Raw genomic sequence first — 17,851 nt, forward strand, 5'->3', positions numbered from 1 at the left:
CTTTTTTCCGGGCCAGGAGGTCACCTGAGCTCTTTGTTCACCTTTAGCCATCCCCTTGCAGGGGGGAAGGGCCCCGGCCATTTGTTGCCAGGAGACAGAGTGTCAACCATTTATGCACACTGAAGTCTTAAGAAATGCATTGGGGAAACTGAGGCACACACACAGTATTCAAAGGAAACATTAAAAACAGTCCCACTTCGTCATATACTGATGTCAGCAGACGTTTGCCTGTTGACTTCAATGGGGATAGGAGCCATGTAATTAATGTTGCACCTCTTATTCCATACAAACAACTGAGGGCTTCGAGCTGAACCCAGATCACTGAGGTGGTGTCTGAGGATTGCCTTTTAAAGCCAGATTTGCCTCTTCGGTTATGTCATGGGGGCCCAGTACATGTTCAGTGAGCCACATTCTCCTCCTGCGTATAGTTCCTGGCCCCGTGCTATTTAATCTTATCAATGATGCGGAGGAAAGCGTTTAATCATCACTGATAAAGTCTGCAGATGACACAAAAAGGGGGGAGTGGTAAATAATGGAGAGGTGCCATCTCTGATACAAAGCGAACCGGCTTGCTCGGTAAGCAGGGCACATGCTCCCAGTGGGATGCTGTGGCCAAATGGGCTAATGAGATCCTTGGGTACAGACACAGGGGCATCTCAAGGAGGAGCAGAGAGGTTACTTTACCTCAGGCTTTGGCCCTGGCGTGACTGCTGGAGGAATACTGTGTCCAGTTCTGGTGTCCACAATCCCAAGTGCTAGAAAGCTAAACGGGAAAGACTGTGAGGTGCACAGATACCACAGTGAGGCAGCCCCTGTGAGTAGCTTAGAGAGAGAGCTAAGAACTGGCTTTCTGGGGCATTTCGATGGCGAGTGGAAGTGAGGGCCCATGAAGAGGGGGCCTGCCTGGGAATCAAGCACCCTGGGTTCAGTTACGGACTCGCTGCAACATCTTGGATGAGTCACTTTGCAGTGTCATGCCTCAGTTTCCCCATCTGTATAACGACAATTATAATATCTACCCACTTTTGATGCCTATAGCTGAATCACTGTATAAGCTCTAGCATTACTTCTTGCTTGTCGTTGGTCTGGAAATGTGCTCTGGACAGCAACCTTCCTAGGGAGAGTTTTGGCACTTGAAGTGCCAAAGAGAAGCTAGAAGTGCCGGCAACAATGGCCAAAGGACTGGGGAGAACTAAGGTGCAGGAAGGGGGAAAGGATCTTATCACCTCCAAACCTGTTTACTCATCCCAATGTACACCTATTAATCCCTCCCCTGAGCCTCAGGTGAGAAACCACATCCTAGTCGGGTCGCTTTCAATTTATACGGCGCGTGGGAGCATTTCCCTTCTCCTGCCTCCTCCTGGCTTAGCCACTGGGCTGCTCAGTCCCTTAGCGCTCACTTTGCAAAGCTGCTCCCGGGGGGCGCGTGGCTTTCTTGGGTCCTGTCACTTCTAATATCCTGCCTGGCTGCTCCCCAGAAGAGACTGAAGCCGCCGCAGCAGAGGAGATGGCAAGGCTGCGTTGACACCATCACTAGCAGCTGGCGTTTTCTGGGCCAGGTTCAGCCGCGGGGGAAGTTGACACAGCGTCCAAGCAGTTATTGGTCTGGCTCCCAGGTTGCAATTGGCCCTGGTCATTTCAGTGCTGGAGAGGCCATTCTGGAACGGTTTTCCCCTGCTTGCTGCAGGGTCTGATCCACAGGCTCCCAGCTCCTGGGGGTTTCAGGTGCGTGAATCCAGCGCTGGGCTCCTGGGCTCCTGTGTCTGTGAGTGTCTAGGCCGCAGTGGAGGCCGGAACCAGGCTAGATTACGCAGACATAGAAAAGTCCAATTCCAAACTGCGGAAAGTCCCAGCAGCCCTGGGTAAGCAGATAATGCCCCGACCCTGCACACTCCTCCACACGGACATTCCCTGCACCCATACCTGGACTCACTGAAGTTAACCGGGCTCCGCCTGGGCACAGGCTTTAGGGTGACCAGACAGCAAGTGTAAAAAATCAGGATGGGGGTGGAGGTTATTAGGAGCCTATATAAGAGAAAGATCCAAAAATCAGGACTGTCCCTATAAAATCAGGACATCTGGTCACCTAGCAGGCTTCTACTCTTATAAAATGCATCACGGGGTGGGGGCCTCAATCTGTGGCCCGTGGTACGATGCGAGCTAAAGGCCTTTTGCTGAGTTGCTGGGGGAATGTGGTGGGCTGGTTAGCCTGGACGTGAGCCTATCTCAGAAGGACAGGCTGCGATAACACTCTCTGCCCTAGAAACACCATGCCCGGGGCAGCAATTTGATACCACTGACCCAGAAGCCTGAAGGTAAAACTCTAACCAGCTCTCAGTGCGAGAAGGGACCCGATATCCAGCTGGCACATGTCCAGCCTGTCGCCCTAGGCTGCCAGCCCTGCCTCCACATCTCCCACCCCCATCCCTCCATCCTCCCCACTTGCCCTGAATTAACTTTTGCTGCTGCTGTTTGACAGGCAGCTTCTGAACCAGCCCCCCTCTGTAGTGCTGATCTAAAATAAAACTATCTCCAGCCTGCCGCGCTCTACTCCCAGCTCAACTCACTCCAGAGATCCACCCCAGGGGGGACTGGCAGCCAAGAACCCAAAGAGCCACCGGATGGACAGACAGATGCCTTAGCGGAAGGACAACTTACTATTTCTTCCTTCCCACCCAACTTAACAGTGCTGGGATCCAGATTTCCAAAGGAATCATCCGTCCCCCTGTTTTGCCTCACTTCTGAGCTCCGGGCTGGTGCTGCATTGTGCCAACTGCTTGTCAAGGTCAGTTGCAGGGAAATGCATGTTCCAAAAGGAGGCGAGTAAATCGGGTCATTGTTAAATGACTTAGCTGCATGGCGCAAGCTCACCCCTTCTTGCATTGTGTTTGCCACCCGGCCCTGGCAGCGCGGCTGAGCTGAATGTCTTGCTGTGTCTGTGGCCAGAGTCTATTGTTAACTGCAGCTGCGGTGGATGGGACGTGAGGATGGGTTGCTTTCACCGGCCAGGGCGCAAGCGCTGTATGTAAGAGTGACCTCTTGCAACAAGATTCAGCCACAGTGCAGAAGTATCAGTAACGCAACCATAATCTGTGGACACAGCGGGCAAAGTGCACATCCCCTAGCACATCCGTGTGCCTCCCAGGTGTGGAGCGGAGCAGGGAGATGGGCACACTTAGCTACCTGTGCATGGGTTTGTGCACTCACCTACCTGCCCCACTGCAGCCAAGGACAGGCACCCTGGGCTGTCGCAGAGGCCTGCAGCTGCAGGCAGGGCAATCGCTCAGCTAAATTTGGAAAGGACTCTGTGTTCTGCAGACCGAGGTTTTTTCCCACCTCGGCCTCACACCAGCTTCGGGAGCACTGCATTCCCGGTTACATAACTTTGCTCCATTAACCTTTTCCCATCCGGCCCTGCTGGGATCAATACCTTGAAAAACACCCTGTAAGTACACAGTGGCTGAAGTCATGCTGGGGGTGGGGTGCTGCTTAACGAGACAGCCACAATGAAGAACAAAACACCAAGCACACCCTCCGAGTGGGTTAAAACTAGACAGTGCAAAGCAAAGGCACTTTGATCATAAGACATGGTCTTGCACGGCAGGCAGGACGACACATAATGGGGCCTAGTGGCTCGTGTGCCAGATTGGGACTCAAGCAATCCAGGTTCTACTCTTTGCTCTTGGGCAAGTCACTTCCCAGCCCTGTGCCTCGGTTTCCCTACCTGCCAAGTGGGATTGTGGTGCTGACCTTTGCGGGGCATGTTGAGCTGCGTGGCTGAGAAGTGCAATGTCACTGCTGACCCGGTCTCAGAAGAGAAAAGGCACAGGACCCTATTGTAATGATCCAGGCCACTCAGTGATTGCCGGCGGCCATCCAGCTGCCAATACGCCATCTCCAGCTAGCAGTGGGTTCTGCATGGTTCACAATAACCAGGCAGCACTATTCAGTTCATTGCAATCACTGCAGCAGGGGCCAAAGTCTACCCTGGTTTATACCCATGCAACCTCCCCAGCAGCAACACTGAAGACCGCAGGGGACCCCGGGGGACAGAATTGGGCCAGGATACCGTCCTGTTCTTTCATAAGGCACAAAACTGCAAAAGCCTCATTGCAGAGTCACGGCAACTAGCATTGGAAAACAGCTGCCGTGTTAGGGCACTGAATCCCCCTGACTGTGCCCTCGTTGTATTCCCCGAGGCTTTCGTCTGGTTGTGAACGTGCCCATCCCTTGGGAGACTGTGCCACCTTGCTACCAGGAAGCCCAGCCTGCTATTCCAGCTGAATGCCCGTTTCTCCAGCCAGACCCCTCATTAGCCCCCCGTGGGATGCCCGACCAGTCTCCTTGGCCTTTCTTCATGGCAATCGTTTGGAGACTGTTAGCCCGTGTCACCTCCATGCGCAGATACATGCTGAATGCCACGAGGAGCACCCAAGGCCCATGGCGACTCTCCCAGGAGCAAAACCTGGGAATGAGTGTAGGCGGCCTCCCCTTGCTCTGGGAAGGAGGTGCCTGGGACTGAACCCAGGCTCCCAGCAGTGTCAGCCCAAATTGCACTGACTTTGCATCATCTACCGTCAGCATCACTTCTCAGCAGATTCTTGGACTCCTCTTTCCTGCCTGGCTTAGGCACGGAGATGACCCTCTTCCCCCAGCTATCTCCGGTTCATTGCCCAGGGTTGCCAACTTGGTAATATTTAAAAACCGGACACTCCAGCAGGAGTGCGGAACCTCCCCTGCCCCATCTCTCCCCCCCGAGGCCCTGCCTCCTTCCACTCTTTTCCCCTCCCACCCCCAACCCGCCTGCCCCGGTCAGGAAGGACTTGCCTGTGGAGCTGGGGCTGGGAGCTGCAGCCACTCAATGGAGGTAGGAAGCTGCCCCAGCTGAGTAGGGACTGGAGCAGGTGATGACCCAGTGCCTCCCCTGCTCACAGTAACCAGACTTTGGGTGTCCTGTCAGTAAATCTGACCGGACACTGTCAGGTCCCTTTTCAACCAGACTTTCCGGTAGAGAATCAGGCACCTGACCACCCTATTGTTGCCACTCTGCGCCTCCAACTGCACACGTGGGGCATCTCACAGTCTTTCATTCCTCCTCACAGCCCTGTGGGGCGGCAGGAAAATGCCATTGGCCCCATTTAGCCGGTGGGCAGAGGAGCATAGAGACAGCAAGGGCTCTCCCCGCAAGGGGACGCAGGCGTCCCAGCGCTCACCGCCACAGCAGCTAGCTTCCAGGCGCCCCGTGGCATTCACAACCCCGGGTCGGCATCCCCAGCCATTGTAGGGGGACACAGAATGCGCGACACAGATGCCAGCGAGCTGAGTGGGGTGCTGATGAAGCAAGCCAGCGGGAAATGGCCAGACACTGGGTGGAGCCTAAGCACTGCTCCTCCAGGGTAGCTAAGGCTTTTAGCTGTGGGTTGGAGGGAGGCACTCTCCTCCACTTGGGCTTCTTAGGCTACATCTACACTACAGCATAAAATCGAAATAACTAAAACCGGTTTTATAAAACCGATATTATAAAATCGATTTTATGCGTCCACACTAAGGCACATTAATTCGGTGGTGTGCGTCCATGGTCTGAGGCTAGCGTTGATTTCTGGAGCGGTGCACTGTGGGTAGCTACTGTAAAATGATGAGGCCAATAACTTCGATTTCCGTCCACACTAACCCTAAATCGATATAGTAATATCGATTTTAGTGTTACTCCTCTCGTTGGGGAGGAGTACAGAAATCGATTTTAAGAGCCCTTAAAATCGATTTAAAGTGTGTTGTAGTGTGGACAGGTACAGCGTTAAATCGATTTAACGCTGTTTAAATCGATTTAACTGCATAGTGTGGACCAGGCCTTAGCTGTAAACCCTCCAGAAGGCAGGAGCCTAAGCCAGATCGGTCCTGTATCCTGTGGGAGAGAGCCCTGCGATAGCCCCTAGCCTGGTGGGTACGCACTCAGCTGGGAAGCGGTGGCCCTGTTTTCCAATCCTGCTCTGCCTGATCTGGAGCCAGAATTTGAACCCAGATCTTCCAGATGACTGCCCAAACCGCTGGGCCCTCAGGTATTCCTCTCTCCTGCTGAAGCTTCCCATTCATTATGCCTGGGGTGAGAGAGCGGGTGAGAAAAGAAGACAGGCCTATTGCCTGGTGGTTAGGGCATGCTGCTGGCATGTGGGAGTGTCAGGCTCGTGGCTCTGCTCCAGACTAGGGCTTCAAACTTGAGTTGCCTAGCTCCAAGAGAGCGTGCGAACCCCTGGTGCAATGGGATGTACGCACACAGCCTGCCTGCTCCGGAAATTCCTCATCTGGCTGCCCCCGGCAGCCTTTTGTGCACGGCCTGTTCCGTGCTCTGAGCACACCTGCTCCATCAGAAAGAGCAAACACATGACTGAATAGCCCCTCTGATTTCTATGGTCACGTGGTCTGCTGGAGACGGGGTGGCATAGATGGACCATTCTTGTGTTGAGTTTAGCAGCTACTGTGTTCGAAAAATAAAGGCAGGCTAGAATCACAGAGCTGAGGAAATTCCCCTTCTTGTTCAGGGAGGGTAATAGAAGGATATGTCAGCCCAGGGGTGGTAGGTAAAGGAGCCCGACACCTGAAGGCGTCGTTGGAGAAAGGCCATAGGCATGACCTCGGGTGCTGAGCAATGAGGCAGTGTCAGGACTGAGGTGGCTTTGCCCATTAGCAGACACTTAGGTTGCCTAGGGGCTGTTCCTGGAGGAGATTTGGGAGTAGTTTACTTTGCAGCTGAGCGGGAATTTTGAGGTGCTCGTGGTCACCTAAATGTTGGACTGAGAGTGGCCATGGATATGGCCCTGAAAGTCTTGCCCAAGGCTACACAGGAAAGCTGTAGCAGAGGAGGAACCTGACATCAGGTCTTGCATATTCTAGGCTAACCACTGGCCCATCGTTCCTTCCACCGCATTTGGGCTGAATGGGAAGGAGGTTTCAGACCAGGTCCAAAGGCTCCTGTGGACTTCACTGGGCTTTGGATTGGGCCCCGGGTGAACCCCTTCACCAAGCAAAGCCGCAGGTTGACCTGCGCTTTTGGTGCAGAGACTGATCTGCCGTTATTGGACCAAAGAAAGGCTCCAGCTTTTAAAAATTCAGTAAAATAAAATAAAAAAATTACCCGCCAGAGGCAAAAGCTTTACACACCAGACTTTAAATCAGGGGCTGCCAGAGGTTGGGTTTTTTTATTGCTGCTCACACATGCAGGCCCCTTCCTGCTCCCCTTTAAAGTTCACTCTGCTAATGTTACTGAGTCCACAGGATTAATGCTCCTCTGCCGATCTGTGTTCTCTGCATCTCCCTGCCAGGTAGCCCAGGGTGGCTTCCTTGTAAGCACATCTCCCAGCCGGAGCCACGAGCCTTTCGGCTCACCTGCCTATGGTTCATCAAGGGGCTGGCTGCTGAGTCTGGCCCACATGCTCAGGGTGTAACTGATTGCCAGATTTGGGGTCAGGCAGGAATTTTTGCCAGGTCAGACTGGCAGAGACCCTGAGGGCTTTTTTCTTTCCTCTGCAGCAGGGACACAGGTCACTTATGGTTTGAACTAGAGTAAGTGCTGGATTCTCTGTAACTTGACGTCTGTAGATCATGATTTGAGGACTTGAGTAACTCAGCCAGAGGTTAGGGGTCTGTTACAGGAGTGGGTGGGTGAGATTCTGTGGCCTGCAGCATGCAGGAGGTCAGACTAGATGGTCATGATGGTCCCTTCTGGCCTTAAAGTCTATGAGCCTATGAGACTTGGCCTCTGTAATGGAGGCGATTGAGTCACTGAATGAGCGACTCTGCTAACTGGGGAGGGGAGAAATTCACCAGCTACTAGTACCAATGGGCATGTCTACACAGATCCTGGCTCCTAGCCCGGGTTAACAGGCGTGAGCTAGCAGGGCTTGCACTGGCGTGCAAAGAAGAGACAGCACTTTGAAATTGCAGATCGGCCAGAACCAAACTCCGAGTCCCATTGCCGTAGGCACCGTGAGGAAGAGACAGTCCCTGCCCCACAGAGCTTACAACAGTGGGAGACCAGCCACACAAAGGGACCGGAAGGAAGTGTCCTGTGACAGGTGGGTAACTGAGGCAGAGAGAGAGGAAGTAACTTGCCCAAGATCACCGAATGCCGTCCTGCCTCTTGGACAGCTTTGACTGAACAAGCAATGCTGCCCTTAGCCATTCCCTCAGCGGCGCCTGGACAAATGATGCCTGGAAGGCGATCGTGTTATCAGACAAGCAAATACACTCAGAGCAAGCTGGTCACTAAATCTCTCCAAGCCATTGGAAACCACATTGCAGTCATACCTGCCCTGCGAGATCCCACCCTAGCAGGCCTTAAAGCAAGCGCTGGGTAGATCAGCCCTGGGGAAGGGGTGCATTTAGATACAAATGTTCCAGTCTCTGATCCCAGAATAGGGAGTGAGGAATGCAACATACAGGAGTCCCACTTGGTCGTGATGGCTCTGGAAGTCTATCCCTGAAAAATGTGACCCAGTTTAACATGAGAAGATATACATAAAAACTCTCATCTCCTTCCCTAGATTAAATTGCTTAACAATGCAGAGGATGCTACCAGGCCAGTGCTCAAACCACTGAGCTAGCCCTCCCTCTACGGGGAGTGTCTTGCCATAGGACTTACTAGCACAGAACCAGTTGATGACGTGGAAAGGGAGTCGCAGAGCCAATTTTCCGATACATCTTAAACTACCCAGACTTTTGTTATTTATTATTATTTATATTATGGCATCTTCCAAAGGCCTCAGTCAGAAACCAGGGCCCCATCCTTCTAGGCGCTGTACAGACACAGAGAAACACAGACCCTGGCACAAGAGATTCAGACCTGTTCAGAGGGGTTTTACCCACCAGATCCCGCCCTGAGTATTTCTGGGGAACCCCAGGCTAAGTGGAATGGCCAGCGTTTCCACATTTGATTGCCAACATTAGGCACCAAAAAACATGCCTTAGCCCTACACAAGTGGCCCCTTTCTTTAAGAATTGCTCAGCTCCCTACAGCTCTCCCTGACTTCAGTGGTTAGCACAAGAATTCTGCCTAGGTTAGGACTCTCCTGCATGATCCCTCTATCATGCACCAGTCATAGTTTCCCATCCGTGCCAGAGTCCACAGAGGATGATGACTCTGTTACAGCTCTAGCAGAAAGCCCGGCTCTAGAGGTCCCAAGTTAAAATCCCCAGTGCTGGCCAAGGTTGCAGCTGTGACCCTTTCACGCTCCATGCCTGTCTGTCCCTGTGGAGGTCGGAGGACTGCAGTCTGCTTCTGGTGCCAGCATACTGTGGGAGGGGAATCGCCACAGGGCAGGGCCTGGACACACACAGTCCTACGTGCCTTCGAAAACAATGTCTGTGCCTAGACGATTTCCCAGCCGCGGGTTTGTGATCTTAAGCTTCATTGTGGCAAGTCCTCTGCAAGGAAAAGCCCCAGTACAGGTGAGTAGGGGAGAAACGGTTATATGAAAGGAAGTAGCCAGAGGCCAAGCAATGCAATTTCTTGAGGCAGGGAATCCCAACCTATGGTTCTTTGAGGTATATGTAATTCAAGACTCCTACAATATCCATCCATTAGATAGGTGTTCCATGCCCTCTGCCTGTATCCCAGAAGTACCCAGTACTCATATAAGAAGGCAGCATGGTCCAGAGGATTATCCACTAGACTGGGAGTCAGGTGAGCTGGGTTCTGTGCCAGGGGAACGATGATCCCTGCCTTCTAGTACAAAGAGCCCTGAGATCTAGGGATGAAAAGTACCACCCAGGGGGCAGTAAATGAGGTCCTCAGGAGGGGGGGAGACAAAACAGGGGACCTCCTCCCTCCGAGCAGCTAGGAAGGGATGGCAGAGAGGCTGTTATTTTGCAATGGCATAAGGTGGTTGTATGGTGGGGTTCTGCTGTGGCTCACTGCCCAGCCATCCCCAGGTGAGGAAGCTGGCCTAAGCCGATCAGCCCCGGCTTGGGGAAAAGGGGTAAGAGCCAAGTGCTCTGCAACACTACGGCGCTGAATGCATTGTGCCACTGACTGCGCTAGCTCCCAGCAGAAGGCGACAGGGCGGCATTGGCAGTGACTGACTGGAAGGGGATTTTGCAGTGGTGAGGCGCATTAGAGTAGTGATATCATATCAGACAAGGCGGTGAATCCCATCCCCTGGGATATTTAAAACCATACCGGCCCGAGCACTGTAAGGAGCAATGCTGCTCCATCAGAAAGAACAAACACATGACTGAATAGCCCCTCTGATTTCTATGGTCACATGGTCTGCTGGAGACGGGGTGGCATAGATGGACCATGCTTGTGTTAAGTTTAGCAGCTACTGTGTTCGAAAAATAAAGGCAGGCTGGAATCACAGAGCTGAGGAAATTCCCCTTCTTGTTCAGGGAGGGTAATAGAAGGATATGTCAGCCCAGGGGTGGTAGGTAAAGGAGCCCGTCACCTCGTAGAACACTGCAGACAAAACACAACAAAACGGATCCAACCCTCCAGTTTCAAGTCATTCACGTGTAATGAGATCCCACACACCGTGTGGGTGTGAGCAGCTATGGACACCAAACTTTTCCTTTCCTTTTTTTCTCTGCCAGATCTGGAGACCCTTGGCTGTTGGGGTGGTAACCCGCCAACATGGGTATTAAAGCAATGTTACCGAGTTATGAGCTGGGTTTCTACGCTCTGATCCTGACTTGTGCGGTGGTGTACAGTGGAAACGGGATCTTTGAGGCATCGAGAGGTAATTTTCCTAATCCAAGCTAGCCAGCTGTGGGTGTGTAAGTGGTAGATGTATTCCAAACAGGTATTCTTACCATCCAGAATTCAGAAGGAGCCAATTTCTACCATTTGCAATATTTTTTCTTATGAGCATAAGTATAAAGCTCTTGGACTTGATCCTCTGCTGAGAATGACTTTGTGAGTCACTTACATCTGAGCAAAGTAGGTGTGAAATGCTGCCCAATCTGAGTGGAACCGTTCCACGCTCACTGGGCACAGATGTGAATGGTGACCTCAGGGGCAAAGAACTGGCGAAGCCCCTCTGTCAACGTCCTAGACAGGCCGATACCTTTTCTTCAAGGGCTCTGATCGTCAGTAATGCAGCACATCTTTTTATGGAACACCAGACCACGGCACTGCTGACAGCTGGGTCCCCCTCCCCCTATGAGAGCTCCCAATTCTTCCTATCTACAGTATATCATCTCATGATGGTTCCTCAAACAGGGCAGGGGCAGGATGTTGGAGAAATCCCTCTTTGGAGGCTCTTTGGTCTTTGCTCCTTTCCTCTGGCTCCTTTAGCAGAGCAAACAACCCTCGTAGGGGTGATCATTCTGGGTTGAGTCTGAAGCACATTGGTGGGGTGATGCAGGTGACGCTTGGACTGCTGCTGCCTATGATGTATCTGTCTGAAGCATAAACAGGGGGCTTCAGGCTGAGGGTGGTCATGCCAGCCCCCTCCAGCTAAACCCTAAATCCACACAGTTAACTGAGCATAGCTATGACTGAGACTAATACTGCCTCGATGGACCAAGGAGCAATCCAATCAGCTGACCGAGAACCTTCCCCTAAGCCCACTGAAATCAATGAAGCTCTTTCTAATGACTTCAGTGGGCTTTAGATCAGGCTCATAGATTTCAGAAGACTGGCTCCACTCCCAAATCCCTTGGGAGCCGCAGGTGCTCAGCACCTCCCATGATTGGTCCCTTATGGGCTGGCTGTAGGGATGTCAAGGTTCCTTCCCCACTCTGAACTCTAGGGTACAGATGTGAGGACCCTCATGAAAGCCCCCATAGCTTATTTACCAGCTTTGGTTTACAGTAAGCTGCCACCACCAAGTGTGTTCCAAATCAGGGGAGAGCCACTTAGAACTCTGACTTCCCCCAAATATTTCCCAAGTCCCTAACCCCCCCGCTTTCCTGGGGAGATTTGAGACTAATTCCTCCCTCCTCCCCCCAAGTCCTTACACCCCTTTTCCTGAGTAGGCTTGAGAGTATACCCTCACCAATTAGTCCTGGTGAACACAGATCCAAAACCCTTGGATCTTAAAACAATGAAAAATCAATCAGGTTCTTAAAATAATTTTATTTAAAGAAAAGGTAAAAATCATCTCTGTAAAATCAGGATGGAAAATAACTTTACAGGGTAATCAGATTCAAAGAGCCCAGAGGAACCCCCTCTAGCCTTAGGTTCAAAGTTACAGCAAACAGAGGTAAACCTTCTAGCAAAAGAAACATTTACAAGTTGAGAAAACAAAGATAAAACTAACAGGCCTTGCCTAGCTGTTACTTACAAGTCTGAAATATGAGAGACTTGTTCAGAAAGATTTGGAGAGCCTGGATTGATGTCTGGTCCCTCTTAGTCCCAAGAGCGAACAACCCCTAATACAAAGAGCACAAACAAAAGCCTTCCCCCCATCAAGATTTGAAAGTATCTTGTCCCCTTATTGGTCCTTTGGGTCAGGTGTCAGCCAAGTGACCTGAGCTTCTTAACCCTTTACAGGTAAAAGGATTTTGGTGTCTCTGGCCAGGAGGGATTTTATAGTATTGTACACAGGAGGGCTGTTCCCTTCCCTTTATAGTTATGACAAGGGGTAACAGAGAAGCTATCTGGGAGCCCTCAGAAGTACTTCACCCTAAGTGCTCAGGGGGCGACTCGAAAGAGCTGAAGTGACGGCGGAGATGGCTCTTTGAGTTGAGTGGGATTTTTCAAAGGGAAAGAAGAGCTGTAGCTACGCAACTCCCATTCTGTGCCTGCAAGGGGGGTCGAGGTACCGGCGAAAGCATGAGCCTGAGAATAATAAGCAAGGCTTTACTGAGGGAAGAACTTACACTCCCAGCTGCGTGCGGAGTCCCTGAGGCGCGCGGAGGGGCTGCGGGGGACTCTGGCCGTTCGGGACAGCTGGCCAGACAGGACTCCGCCGAGGGGAGTTCTCTGCGATGTTATATCCCCCACGCTTATCTCAGGGTTATACGGGGTCAACAGCTGGCTACATTCATAAATTGTACATATTATATAAACTGACTTGTTTACAGACAAAAATATGCTGAATGGTACTAAACCATATCTTGGCAGGGTCTATCAGGCAAAGTTCACTGAACGGCCTGCATCTTCCGCTCACATTCAGTCACATGCTTGGTCCGCCACTTAGCTCCTCGCCAATCTTCCGCACCCTTGCCCCTACACGTTCATTCCAGCAGAAGCCACGCAGTAAATACCACGCCCAGTCACTTCTGAAAACCTCAGATGCTTTCTCTCCCCTCTGTTGCTCTTTCTCCTCCCATCTACCAGAAGGAGGCAACAAAGCTGGGGGAAATCACTCCCCTGCTTACCCCGAGGCTCGTACCCTGTGCTGACCAATCACGGGGAAGAAGTGCTGCAGCATCACGGCGCAGGCCCTGACTTTGCAAGGCCCTGGAGTGCGTGCTGCACTGTGGGTGCAGTGGCTTCCGTGGGAGCTGCGCATGTGCTCCAAGAGAAGCACGTGCCTAAGTGCTTTGCGGCCTTGGGCTGTGTACAGAAGACAGTCTCCGCATCAGAGTGGTTTCTCCCCAGGTAACACCTGTTCTTTTGCAGATAATGTGAACAGAAAAGCCTTTTGGCAGGGCATAAAGCCAGGCTGGCATTACTTCGGCAGGAAAATGGTAAGTAACCCAACAGCAGGACACTGGTTCCATAAAGTACCTCCACCAAGGTTGCCAGCTATAAAAAAAAGGGCCCTGACTTTTCCGCTGCTCAGGTCTCTCTGCACAGTCCACGTGAACCCTTCTGCTGTTTGTCAGAACGACCGTATCATCAATTAAAAGTTCACTCGCTAAGGACTATATTATTTACGCAACACAGCAAGCGTGCACGGCATTTACGTGCACCTATAGACACAAGTGATCCCAACAGAGCCCATGCAGGGTTGATAGAGCTAAGCTAACATCCTTTGAAATCGACAGATGATAGAAAGGGCATGAAAATAACTTGAACTGTGGGTCTGATCCTGTGAGGTGCCAAGTGCCCTCGACTCCAGTTGAAGTCAATGGAAGTGGAGGGCCTCCAGCACCGAGAAGGAACAGGTGCTATATCTGTGCTATCTGATACAGAAGAACATTTGGGGGAGCTGAAGGCTTAGGGGGGAGGGGGGTTACTAATCAGGAAGTCAGAAATTAGAGGGCCTTGGAGCGAGTGCAGTAGCCTTTCTGTGGCTTGTCCGTGCTGACGTGGCTCTGTTCTGACAGGACGCAGCTGACTTTGAGTGGGCGATGTGGTTCACCTCATTCAGGAACATCATCATCTTTGCCCTTTCAGGGCACATTCTGTTCGCCAAGATCTGCTCCATGGTGGCTCCTCAGGTGAGCAAGGGCCACTCCCCAGACATGCCCAGACAGGGGCGCACATGGTAGCGCAGGGCAAACACAGATCCCTTTCCTTACTTTACTGGTGATGGCGTCATTTAAGATTCCAATAAACACTGTTCACAGGGCACATTCCTTGGACCACGGGGGCTTTTTTAAAGGGCTGCAAATGGCTCATGATCTGACCCGCCCTTGTGGGGCTCAGGGCTTGTTTACCCTCGAAATGTGACAGCAGCACAGCTGCGACACATTAGCACTTCAGTGTAGACACTACCTGCGCTGACAGGAGGGGTTCTCCTGAGAAGAAGGAGGTAGGTCAACAGAAGCTTACTAGCCTGCAACTCAGGAGACCATGGGCAAGTCAATTAGGGCCAAATTTTTTAAGGTGTTTTTGTGCCTAACTCCTACTGATTGCAATACAGGTTAGGTGTCTAAATACCTTTACAATCGGGGCTTTCGTCTCGCTGTGGCTCCATTCCCCACCTGGGAAGTGGGGATAACAGCACTTCCCTACCTCATTGGGGTGCTGTGGGGATAAAGACATTAAAGATTGTGAGGTGACGGGGTGATGGGAGGCAGATAGGTACCTGAAAGAGAAACTTATTGGTTGAAATCCGGGCCCCACTGAAGTCAATGTGAGTGTCACTGCTGATGTAAGCGATGCTAAGATGGCGCCCATCTAGGAATGGTGTCACATGCCTGGAAAAAGCCCCAAAGAACCTGGGAGTCCTGCTGGATAATCAGCTGAACATGAGCTCCCAGGGTGATGTGATTCTAAGAGGACTAATGCGAACAAGGAGAGAGGCAGAAAACTCCCCCGTCTTGGCTGGATGTTAAAAAAATAATAATAATAATAACCCACATACACTGATCTGCTCTAGTGTAAATGAAACTGTTCCTGCTCCCCCTGTACCCGTCTGGCACCCCCGCGGTACAGTGGGCAGCAGGGTTCTGTTGCTCGTGGGCGCTGGGTGTTAGACTCCCAAGGGGCAGCCTGACACACGTTCTCTTTTCTCACAGCACAGATCTGTGGTTTACATGCTCTATGGGATGTTGGCTGTGCTGGGCACCATGGGACGTGCCTACCTGATGATTGTCCTCTCTCACTGCATTGTGCTCTACAGCGTGGCACTGGCTAAGCAGAGGTGGTTGTGCTTTGCGGCCGGGCTTTGCAGCCTGGCCTCTTTCAGGCTGGAACCTTTCAGCACGTGGCAGGTACGTGTGCAGCTGGTTTCTTTCCAGCGTGCAGCTTGGTTTTGTTCCCAGGGTCATGCCCTGGCCACGCACTGGTGTATTTGGGCCTATGATTTGATAGCTCATGTCAAACTAAAACATTTGAGGTGAGGAAGAGCCACCTGTATGGAGGCACATCCTCTAATGGCTAGAGCAGGAACCCAGGATGCTTGGGTTCTATTCCTGGCCCTGCCACTGATGTGCTAGGGGCCTCAGGCAGGTCACTTAGCCTGTCTGTGCCTCAACATCCCCAGAGATTATAATTGTTTCAATTTAGCAATGTAATATAATATATGAAGATGTACTATCTCACAGAGCTGGAAGGGACCCCATAGGGTCATGGAGTCCAGCCCCCTGCCTTCACTAGCAGGACCAAGTACTGATTTTGCCCAAAATCCCTAAGTGGCCCTCTCAAGGATTGAACTTACAACACTGGGTTTAGCAGGCCACTGCTCAAACCACTGAGCTATCCTCCCCCTTAAGTGCCTAAGCAGTCCCATGGAAGTAGTGATAGCCCCAGCGCAGGCTTGGTGCAGCGGGTTCTGGACTGGGACTCAGGCTCTGCATCAAGTTAGCTGGGTGACTCTGAGTGCACCATTTCCCCTTCTTGTGCCTCAGTTTCTCCATCTTTGAAAATGGTATTGAACACATTGGTAAGGTGCTTCAGGATCTATGGCTGAAAAGCTCTATGGAAGAGCTGGATATTATTATTATTAATTTACTGGTAGGTATAGTCCTTAATTAGCTTGCTGACTCAGGACCAGTAATACTTCTCTGCCTTACAGGGGTATTATAAAGCTTAAAATCAAAGTCCTGCCTACCCACAGTCCATCAGGGCTTGTTTTCAGAGGTGCCGAGCACCCGCGATTCCCGTTAGAGAAAACAGAAGCTCTGGGTTCTCAGCACTTCTGCATATCAATCCATTCCCGTAGCATGTTTGCAGACATAAAGGTGATAGTCCAAGCTCCCTTGGCCCAGTCCCACCGCTGGTAATTACTTTCTGTCAATCTAAATGCCCCTTTGCAATTTCGCAGCTGCAATTTTCCATTCAAGTCATCTGTATAGACTGACTAGTGGTCACATTCCACCCCAGAGGTGGCCGTAGGTCAGCGCTGGGTGAAGTCATCCCTGTGTGTGATATTCTATAAGGGTGACATTTACACCTGTTCCAAAGACCAGCACAAATCTACACCCACTTCAGTGCTCTGTTGAGCTCTTATGTGCACCATCGGCCTTGTGTTAGACTCCTGCACAATGGTGAATTTCAGCTTAAAGTTTTTGTGATCCTTCTGGTTGTAAGAGCCAGACCATTCAAACTAGAAATAAGGGGCAGGTTTTTCAGTAGTGAGGGTAATTGACCATTGGAACAACTTACCTAGGGAGGTGATGGGTTCTCCATCCCTTCAAGTCTTTGCATCTAGACTGAGTGTCTCTTCAAAAGATAGGCTATAGCTCCAATGGAAATTATGGGCTTGGTGCAGAAATTAGTGTGTGAGGTTCAAGGGTTCATGTTATACAGGAGGTTCGACTAGATAATCATAATGGTACTTTTCTGGTCTTAAAATCTATGCAGCTACGCTCTCAGAAAGTAAAGCGTCATTCATATCTGAAGCCAGACTCGGTCGTAGGAGATGCCAACTGTAGGCAGTTGCACAGAAGAAGACCTTTTCAGCCGTATGACATAGTAACTATTCTTTTTTGTTTAGAATGGTTTTGTAACAAGAACTTTTGATCTTCAAGATGTTCTGTTTTATGGAGGAAGTGGCTTTACCATCGTGCGTTGCATGAGCTTTGCGCTGGAGAACTCTGAGAGGAAGGAAGGGGTTTACTCCATCGTTGACCTGCTGAAATATAATTTCTACCTCCCGTTTTTTTTCTTCGGACCCATCATGACCTTTGATCGATTCTACTCTCAGGTACTAGCTTTTTGGTTTTCCTCCTTACATCTTACAGGGCAGATTTTAAAAGGGATCCTCAGCCCAGTCTCCTATTTCGAACCTGTAGTTTTACTCCCACAAATAGTTGCTGGCACAGTCGGTTTCATTTAGACATACACGTACCTGATTTGAGGGCACAAGTCAGGTAGCTTGACATAGTGCTTAATTTAGCATAGAATCATAGAAGATTAGGGCTGGACGAGATCGCAGGAGGTCATCTAGTCCAACCCCCTACTTAAAGCAAGACAAAAACGGTGCCAGGGCTCAAACAATTTTTTTACATTTTGATACGGCAAGCCCAGAGGTGACGGGGTTTTGAACTGCCAAGCCCAGAGGTGACAGGGCTATGAACTGCC

General features: G+C 51.1%; 1 protein-coding gene across 1 annotated transcript in view; it reads left to right on the top strand.

Annotated features, from left to right (window-relative positions):
- Window positions 1-2,417: 2,417 nt before the first annotated feature.
- The window catches only part of HHATL (hedgehog acyltransferase like), a 47,046-nt gene continuing 31,612 nt past the window's right edge, over window positions 2,418-17,851 (top strand). The window contains exons 1-6 of the mRNA XM_050942664.1: window positions 2,418-2,785; window positions 10,582-10,727; window positions 13,559-13,626; window positions 14,209-14,322; window positions 15,346-15,540; window positions 17,265-17,474. Coding sequence (XP_050798621.1) covers window positions 10,622-10,727; window positions 13,559-13,626; window positions 14,209-14,322; window positions 15,346-15,540; window positions 17,265-17,474 — 693 coding nt within the window. The 5' untranslated portion in view covers window positions 2,418-2,785; window positions 10,582-10,621. The remainder of the gene's footprint in view (window positions 2,786-10,581; window positions 10,728-13,558; window positions 13,627-14,208; window positions 14,323-15,345; window positions 15,541-17,264; window positions 17,475-17,851) is intronic.

Source organism: Gopherus flavomarginatus, chromosome 2, assembly GCF_025201925.1.
Source record: "Gopherus flavomarginatus isolate rGopFla2 chromosome 2, rGopFla2.mat.asm, whole genome shotgun sequence".
Lineage (NCBI taxonomy): Eukaryota > Metazoa > Chordata > Testudines > Testudinidae > Gopherus > Gopherus flavomarginatus.